Source organism: Bombina bombina, chromosome 4, assembly GCF_027579735.1.
Source record: "Bombina bombina isolate aBomBom1 chromosome 4, aBomBom1.pri, whole genome shotgun sequence".
NCBI lineage: Eukaryota > Metazoa > Chordata > Amphibia > Anura > Bombinatoridae > Bombina > Bombina bombina.
Genome location: NC_069502.1, coordinates 1,124,997,071 through 1,125,014,338, shown reverse-complemented (window position 1 = coordinate 1,125,014,338; position 17,268 = coordinate 1,124,997,071). Strand labels below are relative to the sequence as shown.

The window sequence follows — 17,268 nt, the reverse complement described above, 5'->3', positions numbered from 1 at the left end:
AGGGAAGGGAGGAGCTATATATACAGCTCTGCTGTGGTGCTCTTTGCCACTTCCTGCTAACAGGAGATTTAATCCCATAAGTAAGGATGAAATCCGTGGACTCATCATATCTTGTAAAAGAAAGTTCCTTTATTTGATTCAATCGATCGCCGCTCTTAACTCCTACAGCAGAGCACGGCTAAAAAATTACGTTTTCACCTCTTAGTCAATAGCCGTGCGGTAAATCCGGCTCCCATGGGCACCAAGCCGGATTTACCGTGGGCTGCTGTAGCATCTAAAAACGACTATCGATTGAATCAAATAAAGGAACTTTCTACATGAAATATCTCATACTTAATGAATGAAAGTGCCCTTTATTTGTTTCAATAGTATATCCTAGCTTTTGTAAAACGCTAGGATTTACTTTCACTTTAACAGCTTTGCTGTTGTGCTCTTTGCCTCCTCCTGCTGGCCAGGAGTGATATTCCCAACAGTAATTAATGATGATCCATGGACTCATCGAGTCAATAGAAATAAATATTACACATTATATATATATATATATATATATATATATATATATATATATATATATATATATATATATATATATATATATATATATATATATATATATATATATATATATATATATATATATATATACACACACACATACATACATACATACATATACACGCACACACACGCACACACACATAAATACACACACATATTTCTAAGGAATTACATATAATGCCAGTATTCTGCAGCTAGCCTCACACACATTATATATACACATACTTTTAATTTCATCCAGGTTGTGCCTTAAGGTTTCATTTGTAGACTTAAATTCTTCTTCTAATTTATGAGTTTCTTTTGACTTCTGATCATATTGTCCTTTGATGGCATTTTGCGCAGACTTTGCTTCCTAGAACAAAAAAAAGAGAAGCATTTTCAATATATATATATATAACATGTTTTGAGGAAGATCTCTATTATTAAAGTGATTATAAAAGTTCAAGGAATTAGTGCCCAGTATCTAAAGCGTGTTTGTAAAGTTTAATTAAATAAAAACAGGGGCACTTTAAGAGTATTTTTATATACTGGGCACTAATTCCTTAAATATTACAATCAGTTTAATTATCAATCAGCAGGTTCTGCTTACATACTAGTATACATAGAAGAAGCATATTTCTGCAGCTGACAATTATAAATATAAGAGATAAAAGTGTATTAGAATCTAGACCCATTAACATAAATTCAAACATTTAAAAGCCAAAGTACCATTATATGATTGCTCCCTAATTGAACAATGTAATACATGGGTCATTTTAAATTCACTAGCTAAACATTAGGAAGGGAAATTCACACAGGAAATTTCCACTAGAGCAGGTGTTGACAAGTTTATATTAAAATGTATCTTATAATGTCTGAAAATTATTTATGACTTGAAAAATCCAAGGTAATTAAAAAAAGTCACGGTTCCTTAAAACTCTCTCTCATTTAAAGGGAAAAAATGGATAATATAAGCTTCTTTTAGTTGCAAAAATTAGCTATTTTGTTGGGTACCTGGTTCACTATCTTAAAGGTGACTCACAGATCAAAAAAGCTAAACAAGGAAAAAAGAAGAAGAAAAGAGTGCACTAGGCTAGGGGTAATCTGAATATCCTAAATAGGAGACTATATATTATTATTTTTACAGCAGAAAGAGACTTTACTTATTCTGGTCTTATGTATGAAAATTGTGACAATTACAACAGTTTCAAATACACAAATATTCAATATATCAAGAAAATATTTATACAATAAAAGTTCTTCTGAAAAGATCTCTGCACAGAGTAATTTCCGAGATATAGAGACTACCTGTTTTTTACCTGCAAAAAATCCGCTGGATAAGTGCCATTCTATTGGCTACCACAATCACGTGGTATCAAAGGACCAATCAGCAGGAGCAGACTTTGAAAAAGCATAGCAGCAAGTTCAAAGACTCAGCTGGTATCCGGGTGGAACATTGAAAGTGGAACCAAGCTCAAAGAGCTACCATCCAGGCAGGAAACAGCAGCAAACGGTTAAGAGTAAAGGTAAAACACTACCAGATGGGCAACATTTGGAGAGTCTAAGTAAAGGTAAAATACCCTGTACCATAGCGGTGTCAGTAAGGACGCAGTCTCGGCCCGAAAACTAAGGTAATACCTTTTCTTCCTGCAGTTCTTTGACATAGAACATAATCAGCTACATCGTCTACAAAATGGAATTACTAACTTTGTATTACTAATCAATATATGAAAGTAATACAGTTGCAACTTATACAGGTGCTAAACATCACACCAAAGACAGTAATTATCACACCAGAGACAGTGATTTAGACAACACTCCCTTGTCAACTTTATGAAGACTAAAGTTTTTTAAAATACAGGTAGCCCTCAGTTTACGCCGGGGTTAGGTTCCAGAAGGAATGGTTGTAAATCGAAACCGTTGTAAACTGAAACCCAGTTTATAATGTAAGTCAATGGGAAGTGAGAGTTAGGTTCCAGGCCCCTCTCAAAATTGTCATAAGTAACACCTAATACATTATTTTTAAAGCTTTGAAATGAAGACTTTAAATGCTAAACAGCATTATAAACCTAATAAAATAATCACACAACACAGAATATATAATTAAACTAAGTAAAATGATCAAAAACATTTGCTAAACAGCATTATAAACCTAATAAAATAATCACACAACACAGACTTCACTTGCATTTTCTGCAAACAGTTCTTTCTATGCATTCCAATCTGGACCGATTTATAGACAGGAAGATCTTGTTCCTTTGAAATCTGCTCGATAGCTCAGGTCTGGTTAAACTGATTAATTTAAGCTTGCTTGGCTTTGCTGCAACACAAGCGGACAGCTCCACCTACTGACTATTTTAATAAATGCACTGCTTCTTAATGCTTTTCAATAGCAGTCACATGACAGGGAAAAAACATAATTTATGCTTACCTGATAAATTTATTTCTCTTGTAGTGTATTCAGTCCACGGGTCATCCATTACTTATGGGATATATTCCCTTCCCAACAGGAAGTTGCAAGAGGATCACCCAAGCAGAGCTGCTATATAGCTCCTCCCCTCACATGTCATATCCAGTCATTCGACCGAAACAAGACAAGAAAGGAGAAACCATAGGGAGCAGTGGTGACTGGAGTTTTAATTAAAATTTAGATCTGCCTTAAAAAGACAGGGCGGGCCGTGGACTGAATACACTACAAGAGAAATAAATTTATCAGGTAAGCATAAATTATGTTTTCTCTTGTTAAGTGTATTCAGTCCACGGGTCATCCATTACTTATGGGATACCAATACCAAAGCTAAAGTACACGGATGATGGGAGGGACAAGGCAGGAACTTAAACGGAAGGAACCACAGCCTGTAGAACCTTTCTCCCAAAAACAGCCTCCGAAGAAGCAAAAGTGTCAAATTTGTAAAATTTTGAAAAGGTATGAAGCGAAGACCAAGTCGCAGCCTTGCAAATCTGTTCAACAGAGGCCTCATTTTTAAAGGCCCAGGTGGAAGCCACAGCTCTAGTGGAATGAGCTGTAATTCTTTCAGGGGGCTGCTGTCCAGCAGTCTCATAGGCTAAACGTATTATGCTACGAAGCCAAAAGGAGAGAGAGGTAGCCGAAGCTTTTTGACCTCTCCTCTGTCCAGAGTAAACGACAAACAGGGAAGAAGTTTGACGAAAATCTTTAGTTGCCTGTAAATAGAACTTCAGGGCACGGACTACGTCCAGATTATGCAAAAGTCGTTCCTTCTTTGAAGAAGGGTTAGGGCATAATGATGGAACAACAATCTCGATTGATATTCCTGTTAGAAACTACCTTAGGTAAAAACCCAGGTTTAGTACGCAGAACTACCTTGTCTGAATGGAAAATCAGATAAGGAGAATCACAATGTAAGGCAGATAACTCAGAGACTCTTCGAGCCGAGGAAATAGCCATCAAAAACAGAACTTTCCAAGATAACAGCTTAATATCAATGGAATGAAGGGGTTCAAACGGAACACCTTGAAGAACTTTAAGAACTAAGTTTAAGCTCCACGGCGGAGCAACAGTCTTAAACACAGGCTTAATCCTAGCCAAAGCCTGACAAAAAGCCTGAACGTCTGGAACGTCTGCCAGACGTTTGTGTAGAAGAATAGACAGAGCAGAAATCTGTCCCTTTAACGAACTAGCAGATAAGCCCTTTTCTAAACCCTCTTGTAGAAAAGACAATATCCTAGGAATCCTAACCTTACTCCATGAGTAACTCTTGGATTCACACCAATATAAATATTTACGCCATATCTTATGGTAAATTTTTCTGGTAACAGGTTTCTGAGCCTGTATTAAAGGTATCAATAACCGACTCCGAGAAGCCACGCTTTGATAGAATCAAGCGTTCAATCTCCATGCAGTCAGCCTCAGAGAAATTAGATTTGGATGGTTGAAAGGACCCTGAATTAGAAGGTCCTGCCTCAGAGGCAGAGACCATGGTGGACAGGACGACATGTCCACTAGGTCTGCATACCAGGTCCTGCGTGGCCACGCAGGCGCTATCAGAATCACCGATGCTCTCTCCTGTTTGATCTTGGCAATCAGCCGAGGAAGCAGCGGAAATGGTGGAAACACATAAGCCATGTTGAAAACCCAAGGGGCTGCTAGAGCATCTATCAGCGCCGCTCCCGGGTCCCTGGACCTGGATCCGTAACAAGGAAGTTTGGCGTTCTGGCGAGACGCCATGAGATCCAGTTCTGGTTTGCCCCAACGATGAATCAGTTGAGCGAAGACCTCCGGATGAAGTTCCCACTCCCCCGGATGAAAAGTCTGGCGACTTAGAAAGTCCGCCTCCCAGTTCTCCTCGCCTGGGATATAGATCGCTGACAGGTGGCAAGAGTGAGACTCTGCCCAGCGAATTATCTTTGAGACTTCCAACATCGCTAGGGAACTCCTGGTTCCCCCTTGATGGTTGATTTAAGCCACAGTCGTGATGTTGTCCGACTGAAATCTGATGAACCTCAGTGTTGCTAACTGAGGCCAAGCTAAAAGAGCATTGAATATTGCTCTTAACTCCAGAATATTTATTGGGAGGAGTTTCTCCTCCTGAGTCCACGATCCCTGAGCCTTCAGGGAGTTCCAGACTGCGCCCCAACCTAGAAGGCTGGCATCTGTTGTTACAATCGTCCAATCTGGCCTGCGAAAGGTCATCCCTTTGGACAGATGGAGTCGAGAAAGCCACCAGAGAAGAGAATCCCTGGTCTCTTGATCCAGATTTATTAGAGGGGACAAATCTGAGTAATCCCCATTCCACTGACTTAGCATGCATAATTGCAGCGGTCTGAGATGCAGGCGCGCAAATGGTACTATGTCCATTGCCGCTACCATTAAGCCGATTACTTCCATGCACTGAGCTACTGACGGGTGTGGAATGGAATGAAGGGCACGGCAAGCATTTAGAAGTTTTGATAACCTGGACTCCGTCAGGTAAATTTTCATCTCTATAGAATCTATAAGAGTCCCTAGGAAGGGAACCCTTGTGAGTGGTAATAGAGAACTCTTTTCCACGTTCACCTTCCACCCATGCGACCTCAGAAATGCCAGAACTATCTCTGTATGAGACTTGGCAATTTGAAAACTTGACGCTTGTATCAGAATGTCGTCTAGGTACGGAGCCACCGCTATGCCTCGCGGTCTTAGCACCGCCAGAAGTGAGCCCAGAACCTTTGTAAAAATTCTCGGGGCAGTAGCTAACCCGAAGGGAAGAGCTACAAACTGGTAATGCCTGTCTAGAAAGGCAAATCTTAGGTACCGATAATGATCTTTGTCAATCGGTATGTGAAGGTAGGCATCCTTTAAGTCCACTGTGGTCATATACTGACCCTCTTGGATCATGGGTAGGATGGTTCGAATAGTTTCCATTTTGAATGATGGAACTCTTAGGAATTTGTTTAAGATTTTTAGGTCCAAGATTGGTCTGAAGGTTCCCTCTTTCTTGGGAACCACAAACAGATTTGAGTAAAATCCTTGCCCTTGTTCCGTCCGCGGAACTGGGTGGATCACCCCCATTAGTAAGAGGTCTTGTACACAGCGTAGAAACGCCTCTTTCTTTATTTGGTTTGCTGATAACCTTGAAAGATGAAATCTCCCTTGTGGAGGAGAAGCTTTGAAGTCCAGAAGATATCCCTGAGATATGATCTCCAACGCCCAGGGATCCTGGACATCTCTTGCCCAAGCCTGAGCGAAGAGAGAAAGTCTGCCCCCCACTAGATCCATTTCCGGATAGGGGGCCCTCTCTTCATGCTGTCTTAGGGGCAGAAGCAGGTTTTCTGGCCTGCTTGCCCTTGTTCCAGGACTGGTTAGCTTTCCAGCCCTGTCTGTAACGAGCAACAGTTCCTTCCTGTTTTGGAGTGGAGGAAGTTGATGCTGCTCCTGCCTTGAAGTTACGAAAGGCACGAAAATTAGACTGTTTGGCCTTTGATTTGGCCCTGTCCTGGGGAAGAGTATGACCCTTACCTCCAGTAATGTCAGCAATAATTTCTTTCAAGCCGGGCCCGAATAAGGTCTGCCCTTTGAAAGGAATATTAAGCAATTTAGATTTAGAAGTCACGTCAGCTGACCAGGATTTAAGCCATAGCGCTCTGCGCGCTTGGATGGCGAATCCGGAGTTCTTAGCCGTTAGTTTGGTTAAATGTACAACTGCATCAGAAACAAATGCGTTAGCTAGCTTAAGTGCTTTAAGCTTGTCCATAATCTCATCCAATGGAGCTGTGCGAATGGCCTCTTCCAGAGACTCAAACCAGAATGCCGCAGCAGCAGTGACAGGCGCAATGCATGCAAGGGGCTGTAAGATAAAACCTTGTTGAACAAGCATTTTCTCAAGGTAACCTTCTAATTTTTTATCCATTGGATCCGAAAAAGCACAACTATCCTCCACCGGGATAGTGGTACGCTTAGCCAAAGTAGAAACTGCTCCCTCCACCTTAGGGACCGTCTGCCATAAGTCTCGTGTGGTGGCGTCTATTGGAAACATTTTCCTAAATATAGGAGGAGGGGAAAAGGGCACACCGGGTCTATCCCACTCCTAGCTAATAATCTCTGTAAGCCTTTTAGGTATAGGAAAAACATCAGTACACACCGGCACCGCATAGTATCTATCCAGCCTACATAATTTCTCTGGAATTGCAACAGTGTTACAATCATTCAGAGCCGCTAATACCTCCCCTAGCAATACACGGAGGTTCTCAAGCTTAAATTTAAAATTAGAAATCTCTGAATCCAGTCTCCCTGGATCAGATCCGTCACCCACAGAATGAAGCTCTCCGTCCTCATGTTCTGCAAATTGTGACACGGTATCGGACATGGCTCTCACATCATCAGCGCGCTCTGTCCTTAACCCAGAGCTATCGCGCTTGCCCCTTAATTCTGGCAATTTAGATAATACTTCTGTCATAACAGTAGCCATGTCTTGCAAAGTGATTTGTATGGGCCTCTCTGATGTACTTGGCGCCACAATATCACGCGCCTCCTGAGCGGGAGGCGAAGGTACTGACACGTGAGGAGAGTTAGTCGGCATAACTTCCCCCTCGTTGTCTGGTGATAATTTCTTTACAGGTAAAGACTGACTTTTATTTAAAGTGACATCAATGCATTTAGTACACATATTTCTATGGGGCTCCACATTGGCCTTCAAACATAGTGAACAAACAGATTCATCTGTGTCAGACATGTTTAAACAGACTAGCAATGAGACTAGCAAGCTTGGAAAATACTTTCAAATAAATTTACAAGCAATATAAAAAACGCTACTGCGCCTTTAAGAAGCACAAAAAGCTGTCACAGTTGAAATAACAATGAACCAAATTAGTTATAGCAACCAAATTTTCACAGCAAATGTATTAAGTTAGCAAAGGATTGCACCCACCAGCAAATGGATGATTAACCCCTTAATACCCAAAAACGGATAATCAATTTCTATGCAGAAATATACGTTAGCCATGTGGAAAAATCATGCCCCAATAAGTCTTATCACCAAAGTACCTCACAAAAACGATTAACATGCCAGTAAACGTTTTAACATCCATTTTAAAGGTTATGTAGTGTTATTAATAAGCCTGCTACCAGTTGCTTCTACTGCAGTTAAGGCTCATTGAGTGTTGCAAGAGAATGACTGGATATGACATGTGAGGGGAGGAGCTATATAGCAGCTCTGCTTGGGTGATCCTCTTGCAACTTCCTGTTGGGAAGGGAATATATCCCATAAGTAATGGATGACCCGTGGACTGAATACACTTAACAAGAGAAAAGGTTGTTATTCTGAAACGGTGTAAATTGAACCGTTGTAAAACTAGGGCCACCTGTATATACTTTATTCTTTTCACCGGTCATAATAGGCTTTTTTGATACCTGTTCAATAGAGCATATATGGGTCTGTTTAAGCGCTACTCATTTTTGTTTTTTGTCACCTTTAAGATTGGGAACCAAGTACTCAACAAAATAGCTCATTTTAATACCATGGGTTTTTTTGCAACTAAAAGAAGCTTATATAATCCATTTTTTCCCTTTAAAATTAATAAGAGAGAGAGTTTTAAGGAGCATTGACTTTTTTAATTACCTTGGATTTTTCAAATCATAAATAATTTTCAGACATTATAAGATACATTTTAATATAAACTTGTCATCACCTGCTCTAGTGGAAATTTCCTGCGTGAATTTCCCTTCCTAATGTTTAGCTAGTGAATTTAAAATGACCCATATATTACATTGTTCAATTAGGGAGCAATCCTATAATGGTACTTTGGCTTTTAAATGTTTTCATACATAAGACCAGAATAAGTAAAGTCTCTTTCTGCTGTAAAAATAATTATATATATTCTCCTATTTAGGATATTCAGATTACCCCTAGCCTAGTGCGCTCTTTTCTTCTTCCCTATCTTAAAGGGACAGTCAAGTCCAAAAAAGAAACTTTCATGATTTAAATAGGGAATGTAATTTTAAACAACTTTACAATTTACTTTTATCAGTAATTTTGCTTTGTTCTCTTGGTATTCTTAGTTTAAAGCTAATTCTAGGAGGTTCAAATGCTAATTTCTTAGACATTGAAGACTGTCTCTAATCTGAATGCATTTTAACCACTAGAGGGCATTAGTTCATGTGTTTCATATAGATAACATTGAGCTCATGCACGTGAAGTTACCCTGGAGCAAGCACGGATTGGCTAAAATGCATGTCTGTCAAAAGAACTGAAATAAGGGGGTAGTCTGCAGAGGCTTAGATACAAGGTAATCCAGAGGTAAAAAAAGTGTATTTCTATAACAGTGTTGGATATGCAAAACTGGGGAATGGGTAATAAAGGGATTATCTTTCTTTTTAAAAAACAAAAATTCTGGTGTTGGATGTCCCTTTAAAGGGACATGAAACACTTTTTCTTTCATGGTTTAGAAAGAGCATGCAATTTTAAACAACTTTCCAATTTACTTCTAGTTTCTAATTTGCTTCATTTTCTTTATATACTTTGTTGAAAAGCATATCTAAATAGGCTCAAGTAGCTGTTGATTGGTGGCTACACATAGATGCCTCTTTTTCAATTGGCTCACCCATGTGCATTGCTATTTCTTCAACAAAGGATATCTAAAGAATGAAACAAATTTACTAATATAAGTAAATTGGAATGTTGTTTAAAATTGTATTCTCTATCTGAATTATGAAAGAAAACATTTGGGTTTCATGTCCCTTTAAAGAGATACACGTTTAGCCAATGACTATTCACAAGTCACTGCTCAACATCATTTTCACTATTAAAAGCCAACATTAAAATAAATTTGTGATTAACTTGGAGACAAAATGAGCCATTAATATACTGGCAAGAAAGTATGTATTCTGAATACACAGGCAAGCGATTTCATTCCCAAAGGGTTCATGAAACATCAGCTGTTCTGTACATAGCAAACCTTCTGCATAGCTGGGAAGACTAAATTAGAAACTGAAACGTAATATTAAAATTGTGAATCTGTAAATGTTTTGCAGAAGGAGCATTAAAACTATTACATCAAAAAGTATTGTTACAATGTAAAACTATAAAGTACTAGTGGTAATGCAGCAATGCATAGCAGATGGTACTGGCAAGCAAAGGCTGGAAACAAGCCTTTAATTTTCAGTCAGCGGTGGCAGCAGATGGACACCAATACTAATATATTGCATGCGATATATTAAGGATTCCACAGAAAGAAATGGCAAACCAGCAGTCTTCTGAGATGCTATATGTAACATTACATACTTGTTATACAGCATTATACCAAGAAGTACAGCTTTAGGCAAATTGTGCCACCCCATAATAACGTGGATCTAACAATAATCTTGACTAGGATAAATATTATGAACCTTAAAAAAAAAAAAAAAAACACAACACAGGTTCCCAACAGACCCATGCTTGTCAAATCATATGTGGCTTTGCAAAGCATTTACATGTGTCTGAACCGAGAAGTAATTTGTCAATACTTTAAAGGGACATTAAAGGGACACTATACCCAAACATTTTCTTTCATGATTAAGGTAGAGAATATAATTTTAAACAACATTCCAATCTACTTCTATTACCTAATTTGCTTTATTCTTTAGATATACTTTAATGAAGAAATAGCAATGCACACAGTGAACCAATCACAGGAGGCATCTATGTGCAGCTACCAATCAGCAGCTACTAAGCATATCTAGATATGCTTTTCAGCAAAGAATATCAAAAGAATGAAGCAAAATAGATAATAGAAGAAAATTAGAAAGTTGTTTATAATTGTATGCTCTTTCTAAATCATGAAAGAAAAAATGTGGGTTTCATGTCCCTTTAAACACTAAATAATAACATGTAGATGTGTTTTTTAAAGTGTCATTAGCCATTTAAATATTGACAAAATAAGTGTAAAGTTTTAGTGTCTATAAAACAATGGGAGCTGCCATGTTGTAACTTAGGTTACCTTCTCTGCTGTGGCCAATTAGAGACAGTTTTAAAAAGGTCACTAGAATGTGCAGCCAGTGGCTATGTGGAATATAACAGTGTTCTGTACTTCCATTTCCAACAGGAACTAAAAAAAGCTCACAATTTCATAATGGAATTACAGGAAAGGAAGGGGGCAAATTAAATAATAACAGTATAGAGTTTTTTTATTTATCATTTTATATTCCCATCTCAAAGTGTTTAAATGTCCCTTTAATGCTATAATAGCAATATTCCCATCTAAGCAGCAAATATGTGCTGATGGATATTGGGGAGATCATGTATGAATGGCGTTCTGGATCTGTACAGTGATATACGCATTTCACTGTACCCTGTTGCCAGGCATATACTAGCAGGTATGCAAACTAAAACAAAGAGGCATAGCTAGGTAAGGCCCTGATATTATATGATCTACAATTTTATAGTATGTATATACACACATATATTTTTTTCTGGTAGTATTACACAAATGTAAAATGAGCATTGGCATACCTACATTGAGATATATATATCTTGTATTGAACATTATGTCATAAACATCATGCACATCAGCTAAACAGTGCTAGTTAATGTGTGTCATATTGATAATATTGTGCTCACTCCCATGGAGAACGATAATGGTTATACGAGAACTAGCACTGATTGGCAAAAATGCAAGATTGTTATGAAGCTATGGACTCTCATCAGCTAAGAAGGAAAAGGGGCAGTCTGCAGTGGCTTAGATACAGGTAATCACAGAGTTAAAAAACTATATTAATATAACAGTGCTGGTTATGCAAAACTGGGGAATGGTAATAAAGAAATACTATAAATGTTTGTATATGCACCTTTTTAATCTACACTCATGCTACCCAGAATACATTTCTCACATACAATTTTATGGTTCCATCAGTGCAAAATGCATAAAGAAAGAGATGGACTCTACCAGGAACGGAAAACAGCTCAGTAGCTTGTTCTATGGCGAGTTACCACCCAGGAGCAGCTTATTTTAAACAATTGTGCATTTTCAGGAAATATATCAGTCTGATCCTGCATCAGTAAGGTCAATCTAGCCCCGAAATACCGGGCAATCCTCCCTTGAACAAGGAACATGACAACCCCAGACGATCATTCCGGCCTTCATTGGGCCCCTTCAAGGAGGTGCAGCCATATTCCTTCAAGCACAATGGGCAAGGAGACCACATCTGGTTTCCCCCCCTCACCCTTAGGGAGACTTCCCCAGGGTCATAATACAAATGCATAAAGAAATTCATAACATTGATAATATTTAAACCTTTTTTTAAAAAAAAAAAAAAAGTTTTTAGTAAGTCAAAGACCAAGGTTTTACTTTAGCCACACGTGTTGTTTAATCTTACAGGCTCCATGACAGATGTATTAAGGTGATCAAGTCCTACAACTAGGAAGGATGCCAAGTGACTCCTGGCACAGGCATTATTACCCAGACTGTGAAAAATACCCTGGGCCCTCTAAAGACATTTGTGCTGAGAGGCAAACAGATCTTTTGAGGATCTGGGTGTCTATACACATTAGCATGGTACTTTAATCCAAGAACCATATGAAGTATATATGTGTGTGTATCTGTATGTTATGCCATTGTTCAGTTCCTGAAGTAACTTTTGTCCTTTTAGGAACCAAGTATATAAGTCAATAAGAGGTCAGTAAGTTCCATTCCATCTAAATATTATATTACATTTCCAAAATGCATACTATGAAAAGAAAAATCAATCAGAGCGTCCATCTCGTGAAGCCACACGGTGATTGGAGGAAGCCGGTTTCGTCATTGCTGTGTAAGTATAGCAGGAAGAAGGAGGCGGGGAACGCCGATCCGGCTTTGCAGAAGATAAAGGTATTTTTCAAAATAGGGTGCAATTTAAACTTTCATGAATGAAAGTGCCCCTGTTTTTAATGGTATTTTTAAAAACAGGGCACTAATTCATGAAAATTTACATTCACTTTAAATATATAGCACCAATCCTAATAAATATACCTATGTGCCCCTAACCCAACATAACCCACCACCGCAAACTAACCCTACACTACTAAGCACCTTAACCGCTAATAGCCAACCAGAATAAACGTCCTAATATATTAACCCCTAAACCACTAATAGCCCACTGCATTATCCCCTACACTACTTAAGCCCTAAACCGCAAACATCCATCACATTATCCCCCTACACTACTTAACCTCTAAATCGCAAATAGCCCACTGAAATAAACTCTCTAACCTATTAACCTCTAAACTGCCACAAACTACCCAACGTAAGAATCCCCCTAACCTATTAACCCCTAAACTGCCAATATCCCACCGTATTATCCCCTAAAATACTTAACCCCTAAACTTCCAATAGACCACCGCAAAAAAAACTACACTATTTAATCCCTAAACCACCACAACACTTCATAGCTACTATAGCTATAATATAATTAGTCAGGTATAGCAAAACATAACGTAGATGTAGGCATTCTGTGGGAGTTAGCTTGGTGTTACAGGAGAGTAACCTGTGTTTTTATTGGACTATATCCCACTACTGGTGGTATAGCCCAATCTCTGAAGCACAGATTACGTGTAGGGTTTCAGCCATGTTTGTCTCGCCACCTTTTCAGTGGGGAGACTTTACAACGTGAGACATATAGTGTAGTTAAAGTTTGGTTACACAGGCATTTTTATGAAGTGCTCCTACACAGAAACTGTTTTTGTTTTTGTTTCAATAAACATGCTGTCGTACTGTGCAGGAACACTTCAAATACAGCCAACCCCTCCCCACCCGCTGAAAAAGCTGACAAGTGGTGATGATGGCAGACTTTTACTGAAGCCGTGATTCATATTATATCCTAAGGGAGACACATCGCCAGTCGCTGGATCTTCGCAAGTCCGCACCTTTTATTTGAATATAGCGACAGACCAACAGAATACGAGCCTGGTGTACACAAGCAGGCAGTTTCTCGCCGGTATGTCAATGTTTTGAATATCTGGGCCTAAATGTTAAAATATTGTCCCTTTAAGTGGACACACACACACACACAGCTATATGCTAGTTGAAACCAGTAGTATACTCTTGCCGAGACTCTTCATTTACAACGTACTATAAATATTTAAAAATAACAACAAAGAAATCCACTCAGATACTTTTAAATGAACATGAATGCCAAAAATTAATTTATTTGTTCTCTTGGTATTCTCTGTTGAAAAGTATATATTGATATCCTCAGCAGCAATATAATGCTGGGAGCTAGCAGTAATTGGTGTCTCGACGCATATGCAATGTCATTGATGCTCTGCTCTGGAGCTGGATTTAACTGTGTGTTTAATCCCTTTACAGGGATTTACAGTGCATATTAGAGTATATTTGTACATTTATGTCTCTTCAAGCAGTTTTTCAATTTTCTTTAAGACAGATACTTACTTCAAGAAGTCTCTTACAATCACTTTCCTTACTCTGGCTTTCTTGCAAGGCCTTTTGTGTTTTGCAGAGCTTCTGTTTCAATTCTTCTGTATCAATTTCTAAAAGTTTCTTTGCTTGAGTTGCCTGAAAATAGACACTTTCTATTACATTCATGAAATTACAGGTAAAAAAAACACTATCGTTTTAATTGGACACTTCCAAGATTCTTCTTAATAATTAGAATTATGTAGCACGTCTAACAGATTGTTCTGGTAATTGGTACCATTTAATCAGACAATATCAAGCATAGATTTTTCTTTGCATATCTTATTTGTAGATTATCCATTTATATAGCCCATCTGGGAGTGTTTTGGTAACAATGTATAGTTTTGTTTATTTTTTTTTTTAATAACATTGTGCTGATTTTCAGAATCCTAACCAAGCCCCACAGTATCAGATGTATACGCTTGTTTACAGACTATTGATGGCTCCTGCTAGTCTAATCTGTCTTTTCATATGCAGGGAAGGGGGAGTGAGAGTGTCTGCTCCCAGCCCCTCTCACTGGGTGTCCCAGAGAGTGTCCGCTCCCAGCCCCTCTCACTGGGTGTCCCAGCCTAACCTCATCAACAGTGCTAAACTGGGAGTTTCTAAGTAATTATTTAATAGGTTTTATACTGAAGTTTTAGATCAGTATCTGTGCATATTCTTCTTTATAGTAGCGTCTATTACATGCAGTTATATGAAAATTGGTGAATACTGTCCCTTTAAAGGTTCATTATGGTGGAAAAAATAGCTACATTAATTAGTTAGTAGCATGTCATTTTAGCATTAGCTACTCTGCAATGTTATAAATTTAACATATAATTAAAGTACTGCTTGGAAGCCGCCAAGATTTACTGGTCCAGAGCAAAAGCTGCTGATGATCCAATCAGCAGTGGACGTTGCACAGATGTGTTGGGCTGTATCTGCACAGGATTAGTAGTGCGCTGCAGCTCCCGAGAGGTACAATGTGGGGGATTAAACACACAGCATTGCAGGATCACTAGTGCTAAAATGAAATGCTCTAATTAGACAACATTTTTCCACTATATTTTCCTTTTAAGATACATGGAATAACTTTTTAGAAGAATTGAAAGAAAAATTATTGCAATTCAAATTTTCAAAACCATAAAGTTGCTGTACAACAAAAATCTTACTTTGTCAAGTTCCGACTGGATTGAATTGAAGTCATTTTTAGCTTGTTGGGACTCTTGGCTCAGTTTGTTTTGTATCTGATTCAGCTGCTGTTCCATAGTTTGAAGTGCACTTTGTTGCCGTGATAGCTCCTAAGGAAAAAACAAAGCAAAACACTTAAAGGGACAGTATACACCAATTTTTATTTAACTGCATGTAATAGACACTACTATATAGAATAATATGCACAGATACCGATATAAAAATCCAGTATAAAACTGTTTAAGAACTTAGAAGCTCACAGTTTAGCACTGTTGAAAAGTTTAACTGGAACACCCTCTGCAAGTGTGGTTCTATCGCACACTCCCCCACCTCCCCCTTCCTCTGGATATGAAAAGACCCTTTACACAAACAGGAGCGAGCTGGAGTAGGTATACATCAATATTCTAATAAAACTTTGGGGCTTGGTTAGGAGTCTGAAAATCAGCGCAATGTTATTAAAACTTAAGCAAAACTACACATTTAAAAAAAAAAAAAATGTATAGGCTATATAAATGGATAATCTACAAAACATTTATGCAAAAAAAAAATATCTAGTGTATAATGTCCCTTTAATAGAAAGAGGATGATGAAATCCAATGTGTTGAAGATGGTCAACATTACACTAACATCACTTCCTTAAAGGGACATACAACCCCAAAATTTGCTTTCAAGTTTCAGATAGAACAGAAACTTTCCAATTTACGTCTATTATCTAATTTTGTTTGTTCTCTTTTGTTGAAAAGATTACCTAAATAGGCTCAGGAGCACCAATGCACTACTGGGAGCTAGCTGATAGTTGGTGGCTGCACATATATACCTCTTCTCACTGGTTTACCCAGTGTGTTCAGCTACTGTAGCTTACCATGCTGCTCCTTCAACAAAGAATAGCAAAGGAATTAAAGGGACACTAAACCCAATTTTTTTCTTTCATGATTCAGATAGCGCATGCAATTTTAATTTTACTCCTATTATCAATTTTTTCTTCGTTCTCTTGCTTTCTTTATTTGAAAAAGAAAGCATCCAAGCTAAGGAGCCAGCAAATTTTTGGTTCAGTACCATAGAGAGAACTTGTTTATTGGTGCTGTACAATCGGCAAGGACAACCCAGGTTGTGAACCAAAAATGGGTCGGCTTCTAAACTTACATTCCTGCTTTTCAAATAAAGATAGTAAGAGAATGAAGAAAATAGATAATAGGAGTAAATTAGAAAGTTGCTTAAAATTGCATGCTCTAACTGAATCATGAAAGAAAAAAAATGGGTTCAGTGTCCCTTTAAAGGGGCATATCCAAATGTTGAAGCAATTGAAAGTTATGCAGCATAGCTATAAAAGCTGACTAGAAAACAGTATATCACCTGAACATCTCTATGTAAAAAAAGAAGATATTTTACCTCAAAATTTCCTAAGTATTCACACCCCACTGTAAAGAGACTTTAAGCAGTGTGCATCTGTCACGTGCAGGCACAGTCATGTTATTTTCCTATTCAGTTTAAGGAATTTTTCTATGAAATCTCATGAGATCCCAGCAAGGCAATGCATAACTTCAGCATTGCTGATGCAGATGGGCTTCTTTTTTTTTTTTACTTGCAGCTGGAGTATAACTGTTCACAAACCACTTACTCTGGCGAGCTGAAGACAATTTGAGGTAAAATATTTTCCCTTTTTACATGGAGATGTAATAG

At 38.2% G+C, this 17,268-nt stretch overlaps 1 protein-coding gene across 1 annotated transcript in view; it reads right to left on the bottom strand.

Moving 5' to 3' along the window:
- The window catches only part of CENPF (centromere protein F), a 225,590-nt gene that overhangs the window by 170,769 nt on the left and 37,553 nt on the right, over window positions 1-17,268 (bottom strand). Inside the window, exons 9-11 of the mRNA XM_053712493.1 lie at window positions 15,570-15,698; window positions 14,395-14,517; window positions 784-910 (exon numbers count right to left, since the gene is read on the bottom strand). Coding sequence (XP_053568468.1) covers window positions 784-910; window positions 14,395-14,517; window positions 15,570-15,698 — 379 coding nt within the window. The remainder of the gene's footprint in view (window positions 1-783; window positions 911-14,394; window positions 14,518-15,569; window positions 15,699-17,268) is intronic.